This window comes from Pelmatolapia mariae, linkage group LG20 (genome assembly GCF_036321145.2).
Source record: "Pelmatolapia mariae isolate MD_Pm_ZW linkage group LG20, Pm_UMD_F_2, whole genome shotgun sequence".
NCBI lineage: Eukaryota > Metazoa > Chordata > Actinopteri > Cichliformes > Cichlidae > Pelmatolapia > Pelmatolapia mariae.
Window position 1 is genome coordinate 17,365,047 of NC_086244.1, and position 20,062 is coordinate 17,385,108.

Genomic DNA, 20,062 nt, shown 5'->3' on the forward strand with positions numbered 1-20,062 from the left:
CTCTTGCACAAATGGACAACCTAAAACCAAAAAGGAGTCGTGCTGTCAAATGTGTAAAAACAGTAGGCCAATTATATCTTTTATTGTATCAATACAATTGCATTTTTTTTTACTTGTGATTTTCTCCCATTAATATCTCTTTCTTCAGATGTAAATGTATAAGGTCTTCATCTTAAGCAGATGTTGCTCAGATATGCACAAAATATGAAGTAGCTTATCTTAACTGCATCCATAAACTGTGCCCCCTCAATCATTAGCAAATAAATTAAGCATAAAATAGAATAGTTTAGATTTTAGTGTAGAAGTTGGAAGCAGTATAACATAGCATTACCCAAAGTCTAAGTAAAACCAGGGCCATCACAGGTGACCCCTTGCACCCCTGCCCACCACCTGTTTGACCTGCTGCCCTCTGGTTGGCACCTCAGGTCAATCTGGTCCCACACCTCCAGACTCACAAACAGCTTCTTCCCCTGGGCCATTCGGACTGTCAATAAACACTATCCCCCCACGCACACGCACCTCACCAATCTGAGCCAATGTTTGAGTAACCTTATCACTCAGGCCACTCACACACGGACTCTATTCAGACCAAGTCTTTTCTTTGCACTACCTCCAAGCACTCTGTGACTATTTTGTTCTTCAGTGTGTGGCTTTCTATTATTTATGTATATATTTCCCTTGTTTTGTATATATATCCCTCTTGATTGATTCCTGTTTTCTATTTATTCCTGTTGTCTACTATTTATATTTTATTCTGGCACAGTTGGTGTGCAGTACCCACAATTTTGTTGTACATGTACAGTGACAATAAAGGACTATTCTATTCTATTCTATTCTATTCTATATAGATTAAAGCTCTCCTTGAGGAAAGTACTTACATATAACAAATTAAGAGTTGTTTCCATGCTGTTATCATACATTATCAAACATTATATTGTATATTAAATAGTACTCTCAACTGGGACTGGTGGAAAAGTTGAGAATTGGGTGGGCAGTTTTATGGAGTACTTGCATATATGTATGTCCTGGTAACTTTATTGTAGTGGTGATTGGGGCATTACAGTACTTTAGGTACTTAACATATGGGATCTCCATGGAGTATGACATTTGCAGATGACAATGTGATCTGTGGTGAGAGTAGGGAGCAACCGGAAGACAGCCTGGAGGGAAGAAGAATTAATGTCAGTAGACATAAGACAAAATACTGTGTGCAAATAATGTGTGCAAATGACGGGGAGAGATGTGTCAGAGTGAAGCTGCAAGGAGTAGAGGTAGTTAAGGTAGATTAGTTTACCTGAGAGAGAAGGATGTTAGGTTAGGGTGAGATGGGCGAAAAAGGAAAAAGAAAATAGGCCATATTTTCTCGATAGATGGATGCTATTGCACTTTGCAAAAGTCCTTGAGCACTACTTAGACAGCTAGAGACCAGTATTGTTAGAGGAAGACTAACTTTAATGACAATGAACATAACTAATGGAAAGAACTCTTTTGCTGTTCTAATAAGTTTTCTTATGAATAATTGATTAAAAATTATTTAAATATGTGAATTTCTTTTCAACTTAAGCTTGAATAGTGAAATGTGTGATTTCTTGATTTTTTTTTAATACCACAGGTACTTTTATAATGTTAGTAGTTTTAACAAAAAAAAAATATTTTTGGCCATTTATATCAACTGGCTGTTGTTGTTTGTTTGTTTGTTTTTTAATTGAAGTAAATGGCGCCAGAATAACCCCTGGCGGTGTTATGCTGTTCAATGTCAAAAGGCGGCACTTTCAGAGTTAAGGTAGGCGGCTGTGTTTGTGTCAGGCCTTTACTGTGCTTGTGTAAAATTAATTATTATAACCCCTTTATGCTTTTACCTTCACTGATAACAGTAAAAGTTAAACTCACGTGAAAAAATTCTGATAGGCTTACAGCTTAGCTAACTTCGTTAGAGGACATTGACAGTAGAAGTCAGGCTTAGTTAGCGGTCAAGGAAACACCTATTTTCTAAACTTAGCTAAATCGGCATGAGAAAATTCAGCCGAGACATGAAACATAATTAAACAAACATTGATATTTCCCTCACAGGTGACAGCTAACTTACCAACATGATGTTCTACACACAACTCTTCACTTCTAAGCGCGGATCACTAGCCAAAATCTGGCTAGCAGCCCACTGGGAAAAGAAGCTAACAAAGGCCCATGTTTTTGAATGCAACCTGGAAACAACTATCAGAGAAATAATTTCACCAAAGGTAAACGTTTTCAAAGCGCATATCCATAACCACATATTATGGGATAACTTAAGCCAGTTATTATAGTTTTATGTTGACATTAGCTTTATCATTTTTCGTTGTATTTGAGCAATGAAAATAAAGGACCATTCTATTTTATCTGTTTTCATTTCCGTTTAGTTTCAGTCAGTTCCTAAAGTGGATTTGCTTGGTTCATTTCAGTTTTTATGTTATTTTTAGTTTGGGGTTTGTTTGTTTTTGTTTTTTTTTTAATTATTAGAGTATAGGAGGTATTTTTTCCATAAACTTTCAGAATAGATAGCACAATATAAATGTGAAACTTTACAGTGAAGGCAGCGGACACACAGCACAATCAGACATCCCAGTCTTATTAAACAGATAGTTTTCTTAACAAATTTAACCACAGTGATAAAGACTATTTCTTTCCCTTTTCTGGGTTTATACAGAGCGCAGGCAGGGTGGAGATGAGTGTCAGGTGTCTACTTTTTAAAGTTTAAATAAACGCACTTTTTTGGTCTTTGAGTTAAATAATCATGATTTTATCCCTGAAATAACTAAAATGCTTTTTAACGGCTAGTTTTAATTAATCTTTTATATTAACTATATTAAAAGAGTGAGTCTGAGACGTGAGTTTGTGTGTGTTCTTTGTAGGTGAGAATTGGTTTGCGGACATCTGGTCATCTGCTCCTTGGTGTGGTTCGAATCTACTCCAGAAAAGCAAAGTATCTCCTTGCAGACTGCAGCGATGCCCTGATTAAGATTAAAACAGCTTTTAGGCCAGGTAACCCCGCCTTGTTGAAGTTTTTGTGTGTGTGTGTGTGTGTGTGTCTGTGTGTGCGTTAAATAATTTAAATTCTTTCAGAATAACATTGTAAAATATTTTTAATCAGAGCAGCTATTGTTGTACAGTTTATGTGACAGTTCCTCGTAAATAAATAAAGCTAAAACCTGAATTTTAGCGGAACCACAGCTTATTTCACAATCTGATCAGAATCAGAAAGACTTTATTTATCCCCAAGGGGCAATAAAGATACAACAGAGCAGCATGATGTTGAAGATGAGGACAGGGCATAACAGGCAATAAGAGTGAGACAATAAATACACAGAATATACAGTATATACACAGTTTTAAAATTACACAGTTTTAAAATTAAAGTGACTGAAAGGTAAATAAATAACTGTAAGTGACTAAAAGTGAGTAAAGTGTTGGCAATATAAAAAGAGTGTAGAGTAGTTTATGTTTATGGGTGTGGGAAATGGTCTTATCGGCTGATAATAAGGAAAGGATGGTTTTCAGAAATTGATTAACTGCCATGTAAAAGATTTTCCATTCAGATTTTAATACGATTAATCCAGTCTAACAATCCTACAATTAATCCTGGGTTTATTAAAGTTACAGTGTATGGTACATAAGACTGTGTGTTTGTTTGTTTTGTTTGTTTTTGAACCAACCATGTAATCATTTATTTTATATTAGCCATTTATTTGTAATGCAGCAAAAAGCTTCAACAAAAATGGCACATTGCAATATTCATGAAGGGAGTATTTATGAAAACATGCTCTATGTGTTAGAATGCATTAGTTTCACTTATATGTATCTAAAGTGGTAACAGACGGTATCCCATTTATGACATAATTGCTTAACCAACTTATTTTAAGAAGGAACGTTTTCAACCCCAAGAACTTGAGCTGATCTGTGGTTTTCTCATGTACACGATCACAGCAAACAGTCTTTCATCAAACCTAAGGTGTGAAAACTTAATTTACCTGCATGCTCTTTCTCTCATAATACACCAGGTCAGACAGATCTGCCGGTGGAGGGGCTTGAGGCCACAATAAAAGCGATTACCTTGGTCGAAGATTTCACTACCTTTGATCCCCAGCTTCCAGACCCCAGGCACTGTTTTCCTCACTTCTCCAACACGTCTAAACTGTCATTTATAGAATTGATTTTTATGACACGCTTGTCAATATAAAAGGATATGAGTAGAAGAATTGCTCATATGAAATATAAGGCTGATTGTGGACTTACCTATTTTCTAAGTTATAATTCTGTGTTGACTTCCTAAAGTAAGGCTGCCCTGCAATCATACATAATTTAATTACTTGTTATTTATTTAAACCTGATGAATAAGTATTCTGTTTGTGTCCACACACCAGTGACATAGATGTTGTGGACCACTTTTCACTGAACCAGTGTCGATCAGAGGAAATAACTCTGAAAGAGGATTTTGGAAATAACTTTCTAAACTTTGCAGACATTGGTAAGAGCTGAGTTGTTTTCTTGCTTAAGTTGAGTTGTTATTGTCTTTGTTTATGTTGAGCCTGATTTCATTCTGTCATAGAATATTATTAATTTCTTCCCTTACTTGTCGTTGATTGTAGGAGATGAGCGCCAAAGTTATCATAATGCATTGATGGATGTGAGCTTTCAGAGCTTGGCTCAACATGGAGATGCATTCGGGGATGAGGACCAAGGATTTGACTTACTCGGTAGTCCATCCATCCATCTTCTTCTGCTTATCTGGGGCCAGGTCGCGGGGGCAGCAGCCCAAGCAGAGAAGCCCAGACCTCCCTCTCCCCAGCCACCTCCTCCAGCTTATCCGGGGGAACACCAAGGCGTTCCCAGGCCAGCCGAGAGATATAATCTCTCCAGCGTGTCCTGGGTCTGCCCCGGGGCCTCCTCCCGGTGGGACATGCCCGGAAAACCTCGCCCAGGGGGCATCCTTGTCAGATGCCTGAACCACCTCAACTGGCTCCTTTCGATGTGGAGGAGCAGCGGCTCTACTCTGAGCCCCTCCCGGATGGCTGAACTTCTCACCCTATCTCTAAGGGAGAGGCCGGCCACCCTTCGGAGGAAGCCCATTTCCGCCGATTGTATTCGCGATCTCGTTCTTTCGGTCACTACCCACAACTCGTGACCATAGGTGAGGGTAGGGTCGTAGATCGACCGGTAAATTGAGAGCTTCGCTTTTACGCTCAGCTCTCTCTTCACCACAACAGACCAGTACAGCATCCGCATCACTGCAGCCGCTGCACCAGTCCGTCTGTCAATCTCCCGCTCCCTTCTCCCATCACTCGTGAACAAGACCCCGAGATACTTCAACTCCTCCACTTGGGGCAGGGTCTCGTCTGGGATACTGACTGGCTTTAGTGTTACCTTTACTGTAAAGTTGTGATGCCAGAAAATATTCATTCAAATATACCAGTATTCAGCAGGCCATTAAAAATTGGTGTTTTGTCACCAAATGCATACAGATCAAAAAAGGAGTATAAACCATTCTTGCAGTAGGTGATCCAGTAAAATGTCACAGGATATGCTATAAACTCAATCAAAGCTCTCCTTGACTTGCCTATCCTTTTTCCAGTGTTGTTTGCAATCCTTGTCCTGGTTATAAACTGAAATGTTTGACCTGGATTGCTCACATCTGCCATTAGCTTTGGTGTTTGTGAGAGGAGACTGTCTGGGCCTTCAGGTCCTTGACAGGACTCATGTTCATGCATTCTCTCAGGGATCCAACATCTGAACTGTAACACAAAGAATAAATAGCCTTTGAGACACAGCATGGCTCCTATCTGCTTTTTAGTTTTTAATAACAAATGAATGCAACCCCACCAAGAGCACAATGTTCTTGTTGTACCCATTATCAGTCCTGTAAAATCCCACCTCTCTACAAATACTAAGTCTGAAAACCTTTACTGCTAGTATGGTTGCAGATGGTCTCTTGTTTTGCTTTTTCGCTTATCAGAATTAAAATTGAATTATGCTTTTATTTTATTTTTTCCTCCACTGACTTTGTAGATTTTCTGACGCAATCCAGTGATAATGCTGAGATCGCAGAATTCATCCAGGAGAATCCACAAAATGAAAACCTACCGAGCTCACCTTTATATGATCAGCAAGGTGATATTTCATCGTGACTGTATTTTACATTAGCTATTTAAATCACATTTTCAATTTAATTTAAACAGCTGCAAGTGATATGCGCTTGATTGTACAGCAGCGCCAGGGAATTGTGTTGTTCATTAAGAGAGTAAAGAGCTGTGTTTGCTCTGAACAGAGCCCATATGTTTGGCAGATGCTAACAGAACAGATTCCATGGAAGTAGAGACCCCGATGGCGAATCAGACCACCCTGCTCGCTAATGAGGAGGCCTTTGCTCTCGAACCTGTGCCCATCACTCGTAAGCACCAAGCATGCCAGTCAAAAGCCACTCACATCAGAACAGCTGAAATGCCACTCTTTTTCTCACATAAACTCTTGTGTGATTAACTGTTTTTCTTCAGCAAACTCCGAGAGGAAGAAGGGGAAGAGGAAACGCAAGTTGGTGGTGGATCAGACTAAAGAGCTGAGCAACGAATGCATCAGAAAACAGCTTTCTGACTTTTCAGATCTGGTCACTCCTTTGGACATGGCCCCGCCCACTGTGCAGCTAATGCAGTGGAAAGAGAGCGGAGGTGCAGATAAACTCTTTGCACAGCCGTGTTCCACTGTTTTATCGCTCCAGATAAACGAGGTGAAACCCTGCTACATTCTCAACAATATTAATCCCACAATAATATCACCACTATTGTCTGTTTTTTCTGGGAGTTGTCACATTAATGATTTTCTCCTTCAAAAACCTTTTCTGGTCCACGTCCGGACACCTTCCAGCGCTGATATTTAAGCTGAGTGCTCTGCAATTTCATGACAAGCTTTAAACCTATTTACAGAGGAATCATTCATTTGTCTTTTAAACTAATAGACCTTTTGGTAATGATAGTGAATTCGATTGCTAAAACTATTTTTCAGGTAAAGTCCGAAAGACCAAAAGCATCACGAGTGGGACCGGCAACATGCTTGTTGTTTTAGCTTGTGTTGGGTTTTCTGGTGATTGTCTTCATCTGAAAATTGCTGAATTATCTGAGGGAGGGCATACAGTGGAAACACTGTAATGATTACTGCAAATGCACGGTTTGATCCAAACGCAAGAGACTTCTGGCCACACTGAAACAATCATAACTCGTCACTTGCCAAAGTTGCTTCCCTGTGAGTTCCTTCACTTGCTCAAAATGTAGAATCGGTTAAAGGATTCTCATTTTGACACGCTGCAGGAGATCCAGCATTCATTGCTGATGTATATAGTGCAAGAGGACACAATGAGACATCCACCGAGTGATCTTAAAATAGCAGCCGTGCTCAAGGCGTTCTGGAGGTGCATGGGAAGATAATAGATAAGCCAGTTTAAATCAAGTAAAGGCTTTTTGATTTTATGAGGTGATTTTGATTAAACTTTACATTTTGGCGCATAGACACAAAAATAGGGAAAGGTGAATCCCTGCTATTAATGTTATATCACATTTTACATTTCCAGCTTTTTGCTAGGAGTTTTTTCCAAGTGAAACGCCGTGGTATACGTGAGGATGTTGAGGAGATGCGCCACGAAGAGCATAAAGGTATTTTGTTTGTTTATTCATTTCTAAGGTGTTATTTCTGTTATTACAGTACATGTGTAATATAACAAAGTTAAAGCTGAGAGGCAGGAGGGGGAAAAAAGACAAAAGAAAGGTGGAGAAAGTAGGAAAGATTATAATGAAATGATCTTTCTCCTGAGCTTGTTTCTGCCAGAGGCTTCTTCCTGTTGAAATTGAGTTTTTCCTTCCCACTGCTTCCAAGTGCTTGCTCATAGATTTTTTGTTGTTGTTGTTGTTGTTGTTTCTGTATTATTGTAGGGTCTTTACCTTACAGTATAAAGCACCTTGAGGTGACAGTTGTTGTGATTTGGTGCTATATTGTTTTTAATGTATGTGCTTTGTCCTGCTCCTTAGCTCAGAGGGAACGAAGTGCCCTCACTACAGAAGTCAGTGTCATGGATTTATCAGCTGATCCTGAAAAAACACACAACACTGAGCTGACTGAACACGATCACGTCAACGACAGCCAGCGTGAGAACTACTCACAGCTCACACAAGTAAGTATTAACATGTTATGTAAAAAAGAAATAAATATTATAGTTCTCCTGCTTTCACTGTTTTTCATTGTCCATAGCTCATAATCTGTGCTCTTTCTACCAGGATGAAAACAGGTCAGAGCTTACTCATCCATCACTGCCATCTGAAGACTCCATGTTTGTCCACCCGCCTTACTTGGAGCACAGCACGCAGTCAACTTCCCTCCACACTCAGGTGCTTAGGACACAAACAGTTACAAATAGAAGCAGGGCAGGAAACTGTCCTCTGCCAACCTCTGCTTCTCACCGACCTTAACTGTGGAATGAAAGTGAACTAATAATGGATGATTGTGTGTGAAAATAGCTAATACAGTAGACGAGCTCCAATCTATTAGCACTTGACAGATGGCGGGTGTTCATTTCCCACCCTGCCTTGGCAATGTACCCAGCATCACTGACTGAAATATGGTGCCTTTCTTACCTCCAGTCTATGCTGAATAGCCAGGACTTTGAGGAGAGGAGGATAACCAGGCGAGCACAGAAGCTTCTGAACGCTCTAAAAGTAAGACTCTAAAAATAAATGGTTGGACATTAGAATTAAAGTCGCACCAGCTACTCCATCTTGGATGTAACTGGAATTAAAATAGATGGGAAGAATACATGTTCAGGACACAGGAGTGTTGTTTGTCCTATGGGGTCTACTTAATTTCAGTTTGGATGTTACATAAGCCATCTTAACATTAGTACTTGGTTCCTGAAAAACACATGATCGAGACAAAATTCTGACCTGACTGTTATGGTATAGATATGATAACAACATCCTGATTACTCTGCAAACATTTCAGTGTTGAGTAAATGACAGCTAACAGTCTTGGCTTGACATCTGCGATCCTGCTACTGAGGGTTTAAATAGGGCACATCTGATTGTTCAAAATCAGTCACGTGGAGGTTTTGAGTGTGGCGTCCTCTTTGCGATCAATTTTATCTAGCGAGTGTGAGCAGCCTCCCACAACCACTTGAAACTATGTGAAGAAAACACATTTTTCCCTAGCAACCTTTGGTCGCCAGGAAATCACTAACCAGTGTCCAGGTTTAGGAAAGGGTTTGTTTTTTGGGGGGTTTGTTTTTTTGAATACTGGTTCCAAGATGAAAGTTGTCCCAATGTCAGTGACATAACCTCACCACCTTCTGGACATCATTGTTGGCCTTAGGGAGATGATGTATTCAAGAATTGTTTAATGGTATCCTTTTACTAATTAGAATAAAACTGAACAAATGTTCTTGACCTAAAGGAGAGTAGCAAAGTCCAGAAAAAGCTTAGCATACCGGGGTCGCCTCTGTTTCTCTTTCTGAAACTCATTTGAATTGTTACTATCCAGAAATGCAACTTCACCATGCATAAAAAAGAGAGAATTAACATATACATAAATGTAAAGGGATTAAGTTTTGTTTATACTTACCAAAAAGAAAAGACCTGCTGGTCTGTTGGTTAGCACATCTGATCGCAGCCATTTAGTAACAAAATTAGTTGACAATCAAATTTTACTTAATAATATATTGAAGTTTATTTTAAATGTGGACACCCTGTGTTTTTCTGCACCGTGCCCTACTTAACCCTGAATATCAGAAACTGTAGTCAGCGTGGACAGGAATTTAACAATGAGAGGGATGGGAGAGGATTAGGGATGATGTACAGGAAATTAAACTCTTGTCTGGGTGTGTTTGTGTTTGCAGCAGAGCCAGCATGACAGCAAAGACCCCACGTTCAGCCTGCAGGGAATTTGTGAAGGAAGCAATCGCTGGCAAGCTGCAACCACCTTCTTCTGTTTCCTCGTCCTGAAAAAACAAGAAGTCCTCCGCCTGTGTCAGACCGCTCCCTATGAGGACATCTCTGCCACACCTGGACCCAAATTCTACAATTAGTAAAAAGCAGAAGTCAGTCTTCTAACATGCCAGCTTGGGTTTGTAAATGACGCAGAATCACCGTGTGTCTGTTTAACTCTGATAAGATTATATTAAAGTTACTGAAATAAGCTTCTGGAATAAATAGTATAAACTGCATGAAATGAACACATATTACTCTGTTTATATGTTTGCTTGTTCTGGGTTTCAGTGAAGGAACACGTTTCCTAAAATGCTTTGCCAGACTGTTTTATCAGGTCTCTGATTTTACATATTCAATTCTCTATATGTTTTAGTCTGCTTTCTGCTTTTTCTGTCGTGTATATTTATTCCAGACACAAGATCTCAGAAGTTATTTCTGTGACCAGTTACACAAAAAAAATGTCGCATAGCTCTTTGTTGTTTTATCTGAAATGTTGCTGTTCTTCATTCTTCAAAACTTTCTTTAACAAGGTATTTAACGTGACTCTTTAGCAGGTGGAAATATGACTTTATGTTACTGAGATTGAGATTGCATTGTCAGCAATCTGTTTCACATTTTTAAAAAATTTCTGCCCCTTCACCTTAAATTCAATCTCTTTTTTAACAGCACTGAGGAGTATTTTGTGAAACAGATTCTTTGTGTACTGGTTACTAAAACGGTAATGATTGACTCACAAAGCTATGTTTATTTGTGAATGCTTTTCCGAAGGTTTCTGTGTCATCCACTCAGGTAGGGACACTAAAATTATCTAAACTTTATAGGACAGTGAGAGCTGACTGTTGATAAAGACCTTTAAAGGTAGTACCTTTGTCCGTTTGTTGTTAAAGTTAATTATTTAAGTAGTGAAAATTTTAGAGTTTGAAGTTTCTCTATTCGTGCTTTGTCTTGTATTGGCTGATGCATTGTGGATTGCATTAAAGTAAATGCATATATCGAAGCACAGACTTGTATTTATTTCTGTTCTATGCAAACAAACTTTGCTTTATCTGTAAATTGGAGCATGATTTTCTTTCTGCAAGTCCATCCGTCACCTGGGTTGTTGAACAGGGTGCTCAGCAGCCTGCCTGTCTTTATTAGAATAAAGGATTCACCTGTCAGAAAACAGAGACAAGCAGGTAAATCCTGCCGGATGAGGCTTTATGATTCCCTGCTGTCACTTTAAGAAGCAGCGATGCAGCAGACGCAGTCGCCTCATTAATCTGCGGGCTTCATGGCTGCAGGATGGACCCTCATCAGCACCACCAGCATCTTTTCTTCTTGCTGCCACCGGGGACCGTTAAGTCAGGCAGAAACCGAGGCTTTTCCGCGATGCACAGCTTCCACCTGCCCAAATGGTACCGCTTCACATGCAGGTTGTTTGTTTTTTGTGTCTGCAGGGAACGTTTGTTTTGAGCTTCAGAGACATGGTGATATACCCTTGTTTAGTAACCGTATCATACGGTTATTCAACATGATCGTATGTAGGACACAGCTGGGGCGAAATGTGCTTGTCAGCGGTTTCGATTAGAAGCGTTGTCTTCGGTAGAAAGTACCTGCTGGGGTGTTGGGTGTCCTGTTTAGGGACTCGCTTGCAGTCAGTTGGCCATGCGAAAGTGATGAGACTTCTTTAACTGCTTATCTAACAGCGTCTTATTTTAGGCGACAGACGTTGAAAATCATGTGATTTAATACCGTAATGATGACTCAAGGACAAAGCGCACCGTCCCCATCTCTCCTTGTGATATTTATCCGGAAACATTCCCGGCATCCCCCACCTCCTGGATCCTCTGCAGAGTGCCTAAATGCTGCTTTGAGTACAGTTTTATGCACCGGCTGTTTGATGCTGCTCGCCTCCACAGTGAACACCGAAACTCACACTTACGTAAGATGATTGCGTATTTCTCGCCAGCTCTTAGCACTTGTTGCGCAGACGGAGGAGAGGGAGGTGAGATTTCCTGCCTCGTCGTCCTAGAAATTAAATATAGGGCACAATGAGACGCTTCCGGCTCGCTGGGTGCGCTTTTCATTAGCAGCAGAGTTACAGGTCTGTTGTGTCTGCAGCTACCTGTACATTTTGAGCGTGGATCAGCAGGTTTCCTTAAGCTTTACGCAGAGCTGTGAGACTTCTGAAGACAGATGAGAACATTTTGTCCTCATCTTGGATTTTTTTGCTGGTTGGGCTGAACAGAAATGGGCTGTAGCTACCATTAGATCACCTTGATTATACAAGTGATTTATCTGCGAAAAAACAATATTTTTACCTATGGGATAATTAAATTCAGGGAATGTATATGTATTTAGATTCTTTTTCATTATCAACATGTATCAAACTGCTTAAATTAGTAAATACTTAGCCTGATTTACAATCACAGTTATTATAATATCTAAATATAAACTTTAAATAAAAAGCAGATATAAGGCTCTCAAGTGTACCATACAATATTTTGTGATTTATGGGCTTAGTAACACTCTACAAGCACAAACTGCAACATTTTTGGCTGTAGAAGTAAATAAACAGCAGAGCAATGGTTTCCATTTTTATTATATTTTGGGTCGAAATTGCAAATGAAGTCATATTTGTACCAAAAGATGCCATGCATGCAATGACAAATGAAGACTTAAAAATGAACAAGAAGTCTGCAAAACCATAACCAATAGATACACAATAGGAAGAAAAAAAGAAACATTTAAATGTCTTAAAAACAAGTATCAAAGTTAGGGAAGATGCAGTTATGAAATATCTGATAATAATAAACCGAACAAGTCTAAATTCTGAAAAAGTCAATACGCAATACTTGCTTTCAATCCAATATACACTCACCGGCTACTTTGTTAGGTAACCTGTTCATCTACTCTTGAACTGAAATATCTCATCACCAAACCACAAGCCAGGATCTCGGTGCATTTAGGAATGCAGGCATGGCCAAAACAACTTACTGAAGTTTAAACTGAGCATTAGAATGAGGAGGGAAGGCCAATTTAAGTGATTTTAAACACAAGTTGTTGGTTTTTAAAACTGAGGATCTACTGGGATTTTCCCACATGATCATCTCTATGGTTTACAGAGAATTGACGAAAAAAGAGAAAATATTTAGTGAGCAGGAGTTCTCTGGGTGGAAATTTCTTGTTGATCAGAGGAGAATCAGATCGGAGGAGAATGGCCAGACTGCTTCAAGCTGAGAGGAAGGCAACTGTAACTCAAATAACCACTCATTATAATCAAGGTTTACAGAAGAGCAGCTCTGAAAACACAAAATGTTGAACCTTGAAGCAGACAGGCTAGGGCAGCAGAAGACCACAGCAAGTGCCACTCCTGTCAGCCTTTTCGCTTTCTACTCTTTTGTAAAGTGTCCTTGGGTATCTTGAAAGTACTATACACATCAAAGTTCTTCTTCTTATTATTATTATTATTATCATTATTATTATTATTAGCCAAGGAGAGGTAACTGAGGCTAGTATTCACACAAACTCACTAAAATCGGATATTAGCGGATTTAAATAATTCTGTCTTTTATTAATGGTTCATGCTGGTGTATGTGCAATGATGTGGGTGATATTTTCTTGGAACACTTACTGTTGCTGACTACATCCATCCCTTTATGACCACAGTGTATTGATTTTCTGATGGCTACTTGCTGCAGGATAGCACGCCATGTGAAATAATCTCAAACTGGTTTCTTGAACATGGCAGTGAGTTCACTGTACTCAAGTGCCCTCCACATTCATCAGATCTCAGTCCAATAGAACGCCTTTTGGATGTTAGGGTGGAACAGTAGATTCTCATCAGGAATGTCCAGCTAACAAATCTGCACTTCCCAGCAGCTGCATCTCCAAGAAGTGTTTCCAGCACCTTACTGAAAGATGGAAGGAAAGCAAGAAATAAGTCAGTTCTGAGGGCAAAAGGTGGGCCAGCCCAGTATTTCAGTTAGCAGTCAGGTTGTTTTGAGAAGGGGTTCAAACTGATTCAAACCTTCATGTTGGGGAAACAATCAGGAGTGCCTGTATAGTTCCAAAGACAGAAATGAAATATATTAAATTAAATATAGAAATTAACACAGTTGAAATTACAATAGTACAAACACATGCAGGAACCATCTCTGTTCCACTATTTAAGTATTTGTGAACAGTTGATAACCCCAGTGACTGTTGACTCTGCCAGCCACCAAAAGTGAGGCTTTGTCTCTGTTTTATAGCTTTTTATAGCAGTTAATGTGAAGTTTCATCATGTTTGCCTGCAGCTCTGCAGACAGGGAGGACACAACGTAGAGAGAGGCAGCTGCGCTGATTGTAGACTTACTGTGTCCCCTTTGTGTCAGCAAAGAAAGGAGGCTTTATCTGCTGCTGCCTAGACTATTTCTTTTACAAGGGTTAGCATTAGACTTTTGTCACTGCCTTCCAGCCTAGAGCCACATAATTGCCATACACAAGACACAGTGTTTTAGAAGCAAAACACGCTCCTTGTCAGGTTTTGGGATTCAGTTTTCTTCATGCTGGTTTTACCTGTGATATGTTTGTGTCTGTAACGGTGATTACAGCGCAGCTCTGAGGGCTCCTAGTGTCCCTCTCTAGAGAGAGCCGTGGAGACGTTGGACATTCCTTTGCACATCGATGTCTCTAACTCCGAGTCGAAAGCCCTCCTCAGGTCAGCGCAGGTACTGTTTCTTCTCATTTTTCTATCTTTTTTTTTCTCAGCCAAATGGCAAAAAATATTACGTATTGAGTGTAGCATTAGTTCAAGCTCAGCTGTCACCCCAGCAAATCAGCACCTACCAGCTCAGCAGCTATCTTTCTACACATCAAATTGGCTCATATAGGGCATGCTATTTAAGCTGCTTCAGCCTGCTTACAGTTGCTGCGTATCTGCAAGCTGCTTTGCGACCCACTTCCACCCCAGCTCTTCCTAGAATGTGCGTCTCGACTCTGTCTTGTATCTGTTGCCACTGATGTTTGCTTTTTTATTTTTATTTTCTCCAGTTATAAATTTTTGCACATCGAAATAAAAATCCTCTTATGATTATAGTTGTGCTGATTGAAATCTGATTTTTGTAATTATTAATAATAATATTATTAAGTAATAATTTGATCTCCCAACAAGGCGCTCGGTGGGAACTAGTGGCGGCAGCGGGCGATATTCCCACAGCGACACATCCAGTACTCACACCTACCCTGGTCGAGTTAGGCCACCAGAGGGCAGTCCTACAGCCCGGACTTATCCCAGTACCCCCAGGTAACATGCAACTTACACTCTTGTAGTCTAACAGTCGGAAAATAAGGCACCAAAATGTTACCAAAATTACCCCAGATCTTTTTATACTCAGTCATCTTCTCATAAAACATTCAAGTTCAATGGACTGCACACGGAATTGCCCAAAGCCATGGATGTAACTGACTGTCTGAATGTGTTAGTCTTGTGTCGGACTGGCACGTTCTTACAGGGGATTTGCCAGCTGAGACTTCAGCGCCCCTTGGCTTCTGCAATAACTGTTGAACTGAATTACCAGTGCTGACACAATGTCAGCAAAAACTGGCTGATATTAATCTAGAGTAAGGGTTTATTGAAAGGGTGTTGGATTGGTTTGTGTTTTATTTTATATCACCAGATTTCTGTTTAACGCTACTATACTTTACTACTCACTGTCAGTCAGCTATCAATTTATACTCATCATATGTGATTAAATCCAACCTTTTTCATTCACGTGTGATTCAGACGTCAGGTGAAGCACACAGCTTGCAGCGACAACCATGGGATCAGGCCCCCGACCCCAGAGCAGTACCTTACACCCCTTCAACAGAAGGAGGTGTGTATACGACACCTGCGAGCCAGACTGAGGGAAAATGTGGAAAGGCTACAGCACAGGTTAGTCTTTTTCTCTATACGCCTACTTTCCTTGTTGTGGTTGCAGTTGTTGTTGTATGAATACTATTTCATTTTTTGCACTTCCCTACACTGTGTCTGTGTATGAGTGACTCTGCAAAAATAACTGCTATTCAAAAATCTTTACTTCCTCATCAGGGACTGTGAAATAGATGAGTTAAGGGCACAGCTGTACAGGATGCAGGAAGACTGGATAGAAGAGGAATGCCACCGTGTCGAGGCCCAGTTAGCCCTAAAAGAGGCCCGCAAGGAGATCCAGCATCTCCAGGAGGTGGTTGAGTCAGTAAGGTCCAACCTGGGTGTACGGCAACAAGACTCCCATGACCACAAGCCATTCTCAGGGTTGCAGGGAGGTCGGCCAGGTGGGAAGTCTCGCTCCTGTGGATGTTCCCCAGCCAGCACTTTAAGCCGCAGCGCCGCCCACTCCAGACTGAGCAGCGAGGCTCTGCAGCTGGAGCGCGGCTCAAGTGCTCCCGAGCCGAGTGGAGCATCGCAAACAGCAGGACAAACTCACCTGCTCCTGGAGGCGGCCCTGCTGTCAGAGCAGCTGCCGGCACAGGGCCACATCCGAGGCCCCCCAGCTGTGCCACGCTCTTCCACCTATGAAAGGTTGTGCAGCGGTGGGGCTGTGTTGCCAATCTCACACTCCTGCCACACTCTCAGTAGCAGCTGCAGGTGCAGTGGACACACCTACCTCCCCCACCATCACTTGTTTCTGCACTTACCTCAGGAGGAGGCCCCGGTTACAGCTGCTGCAGTCCCGGTTACAGCTGCTGCAGTCCCGGTTACAGCTGCTGCAGTCCCGGTTACGGCTGCTGCAGTCTCTGCTACTGAGTCTAACCCCATTCCTGTTCCTGCAGCAGAGAAGAAACCAGAGGTCCGCTCCCAGGCCTGCAGCCCCACCATGACCTGGCTGTGTGAAGAAAGCAGTGCAGAAGGCCCAAGTGTAATTTCTTTAGTCTCAGCAGACATAACCCCATCAGAACCACAACGATTTCAATCATCTTTACCTCCTCTCTCCCCTCCTCAGTATATTTACAATGCAGAGCCATCAGAACCGGACAAACCTGCGGAGGTGATGAAGGCACCAGCGGGGCCTCAGACCTGCCAGCCCCACCCTATAGCTCCACTACCAGTTAAGCAGGAAGCTACAGTAGTGGAGATAGAAGAAGACAATAAGGATGAAAATGGAGGAGCTGGTGAAGAAGGTCATTCCCCTCAGCGGTGCCACTGGAGCCGGTACTTCCTAGTAGATCTCTTGGCTTTGGCAGTGCCGGTGGTTCCAACCATGGCATGGCTGTGCCGAGGAGCACCACAGGAGGTCATGCCGGTGTACCACATCGGGTCCTTGCTGAGAGGTTGCTGTGCTGTGGCTCTCCATTCACTTCGACGTCAGGGTGCAGGCAGGGGCCGCAGACCCGCCAGCATGAACGGAACAACATCAATCTGAAACTTTCAGCCACGTTTGGCATTAAGAAAAGACTCCAAACCTCTCCAGGCACAACACTGACTTTACTTTATAACATTTCAGTCTCAACCTCGCATTGGATATCAAAAGTTATAAGATTTTTAGAGTCTGTGATCATGCTTTGCCTTAGAGAACAAAAGATTAGTTGTACATCAAATACTTTCCTTACTGATATAGTCTGTATTTACTGCTACTGCCTGCACTTTAAGTGGTTTTCTCTTTATTGCGGTTTGCATGTAACCCACAGTTTGTTTGGACTCTCTTGCTTGCATTAAAAAGCCCCTTCAGTATGCGATGCCTTCAGAGCAACAATGTACACATTATGAAAATAAGAGAAATAGTGTGTGACTGAATGCTTCTCTAATTTCATCATCACTTTTCTAAATTGTTCACAGAGAATGTGAGAGTCACAGTCATGAAATTCCTTTGGCATCATTGATGCCTCACCTAAGCAGAAAAGTACGTTAGAGTCAGCACTTTTTGTGACGTGTTCAGAAGCAGTTAATAAACAGAGCACACAGGGTGTGGGTGCAAAAGAGTGGAAAAGCATTCGTGTCTGTATCACAAACAAGGAAAAAAGGTTTTGGACTTTCTGAGAAGCAAAGATGTGAACTGACTCTAGTGAGAGTGAAACAGACAGATGGATGATTTTTTTTTTTTAATTCCTACAACATAAGGAAAACTGTATAGACTCCATTTCAATCCTGCTGGGACACATGAATAAGGAAGTGCATCCGTGACCAAGAATAGAGAAGCAGAAATCTGCAGCTTAATACAAGGTTATTTTACATAATGGAGATAATGTAAAGGTCTAAATTGTGAAAAATACTTTTATAAGGACAACATTTATTACATTTTGGATCTTAAAGCAAACTAGCGTAGTGTGTGTGCGTGTGTGTATGTGAAAGAGAGAGAGTCTGATTTGCTCCATCCTTTAACGCACACTCAGATCATTTATCTACATTGTATCTTAAGGAGATAAAGAGGGAAAGTTGGAGATTTAGTAACCTGTGATCCACACAGATGAATGACGTGAGTTGCGAGAGCACTTTAGTGAATTTGTAAAGAGATAACAGTTTGACACAGGTATATATTTTCTGATTTTACATGAAAAAAAAAGATGTCTGCACAGCTGCTAGAAAGAATTAACATAATTATTTTTGGCATCAATTGTGGCTTCTTTCACTGTACTGCAGTCAAGCCTAATGCAGTGTATCAGTGTTTGAGCATTAATATTATAATGTATCTATTTCAAGTGGCCCTTTGATGTGACTCAATTGTAATCACAAACTATGACGTGCTGTAAATGTAGTTACCGATTTCAGCCTTATTATGCAAAAAGAACAAGGGTTTGGCTTTCAGGGATCCTTCCAGTGAGGAATTATGAGAAGTTTAATCAGAGGTTCAGCGTGAGGAAGAAGCAGACAATTTTACTGTATAATAAAGTCTGTTGGAGCAGCACACAATGTTGTCTTCAAATTTCACGCTATTCATTTTTGTTTGACTTTTGTTCCAAAGCAACAGTATTTCCTTTATGTATTTGTATTTGCTCAGTGTCACTTCAGTCATTAGAAACAGCCAAATATTGCAAAAATACTGTGTTTCCTTTGTTCTTGGAAATAAAATATGCTTCTGTTTTCTATTTTCTTTTGTTAGTGAGACATAACATGAATTATTAAGGCGAGACGTTACAGGCAGAAACACTTTTTTCTCCTGCATTATCTATGCAAATGAATGCATATTAGATAATACATCAGCTCATCTGCATATTTAAATATATAATTTCAGGAAATGTGCAATGCCAAACGTTTTCTATGTCAATAATTATTAGGGGAAATTTCATAGTAACTTACCTCTTAAAGTTTTACAAGAACATTTTTACAATGTATATCTTTAAAGGTTGCTTTGAATTTTTTTTCTCACATATTCTGAGCCTGATGCATTCACCTAACAGGTGAAAAAAATCCCCAGTTCAGTCCTGGGAGGACACACAAATCCCTTTGTAGTTGCAGCATTAAAGGGCACCCGGCATAAAAACTGCCAAACCAAACATGTGGAGCTACCTGCTGTGGCGACCCCTTGTGAATAAGGGAACAGCCCAAAGTAGCTTCTGTATTCTGAGCCTAGAAATCTCCATTTAAGTAGCACTTACATTCTTTAAAATTTTTAAAAATATATATTATATATAATATATTCCCCAGCTCGATTCTGTGTTATATTGTTGAAGTTTCTAAAGATTTATAAATATATCAATCTGATTCCTGAAAACATGGTGAAAAGGTCGATTTTTCTGTCTGGAGAAACAAGAAAATATATCAAAATATGCTGTGTAAAGAATCTTTTGATTAATTTGTTAATAAAAATGTAACAAGAATATTCCAACAACCACAAAAACAATGGAAACAAAAAAAATTGATGCCACATTAGAAAGAAAATGAATCTAACTCAAAGTTTGGAATACAGAAAAACCAATAATTTTATTTTTTTTAAACCATTACAAAAACAAACAAACACAAATATAGCTCTGTAAAAAGCAGCCATCAAAACTGAGCTTTGTCCAATTTTTGCTCAAAAAAAAAAAAAAAACAAAGTGAAAATTTTAATAAAACTAAGACTTAAAAAGTATTACACTCAATATTCCTTACTTAAGATTAATTGGGGGAAATAACACGGTGGTATTTTATACCC

At 40.3% G+C, this 20,062-nt stretch overlaps 2 protein-coding genes across 5 annotated transcripts; both read left to right on the plus strand.

Moving 5' to 3' along the window:
• Positions 1–2,090: 2,090 nt before the first annotated feature.
• rad21l1 (RAD21 cohesin complex component like 1) lies at positions 2,091–10,090 on the plus strand. The gene is made up of 13 exons (XM_063464990.1): positions 2,091–2,237; positions 2,889–3,018; positions 4,035–4,134; positions 4,398–4,501; positions 4,623–4,730; positions 6,040–6,154; positions 6,327–6,421; positions 6,525–6,754; positions 7,592–7,673; positions 8,046–8,188; positions 8,292–8,402; positions 8,655–8,729; positions 9,905–10,090. Exons 1-13 carry the CDS (start codon positions 2,091–2,093, stop codon positions 10,088–10,090), a joined length of 1,626 nt encoding a protein of 541 aa, XP_063321060.1.
• Positions 10,091–11,265: 1,175 nt separating this feature from the next.
• Positions 11,266–19,011, plus strand: LOC134619045 (syntaphilin). Of its 4 annotated transcripts, none has more exons than XM_063464747.1 (5): positions 11,266–11,404; positions 14,567–14,683; positions 15,127–15,258; positions 15,739–15,888; positions 16,045–19,011. In XM_063464747.1, the coding sequence occupies exons 2-5, from the start codon at positions 14,640–14,642 to the stop codon at positions 17,354–17,356; spliced, it is 1,638 nt and encodes a 545-aa protein (XP_063320817.1). In that variant the 5' UTR covers positions 11,266–11,404; positions 14,567–14,639; the 3' UTR covers positions 17,357–19,011. The 4 variants fall into 4 exon arrangements, with proteins under 4 accessions (XP_063320817.1, XP_063320816.1, XP_063320813.1 ...); XM_063464746.1 differs by having other exon boundaries at positions 11,266–11,386; XM_063464743.1 differs by lacking the exon at positions 14,567–14,683.
• The last annotated feature ends 1,051 nt before the right edge of the window (positions 19,012–20,062 follow it).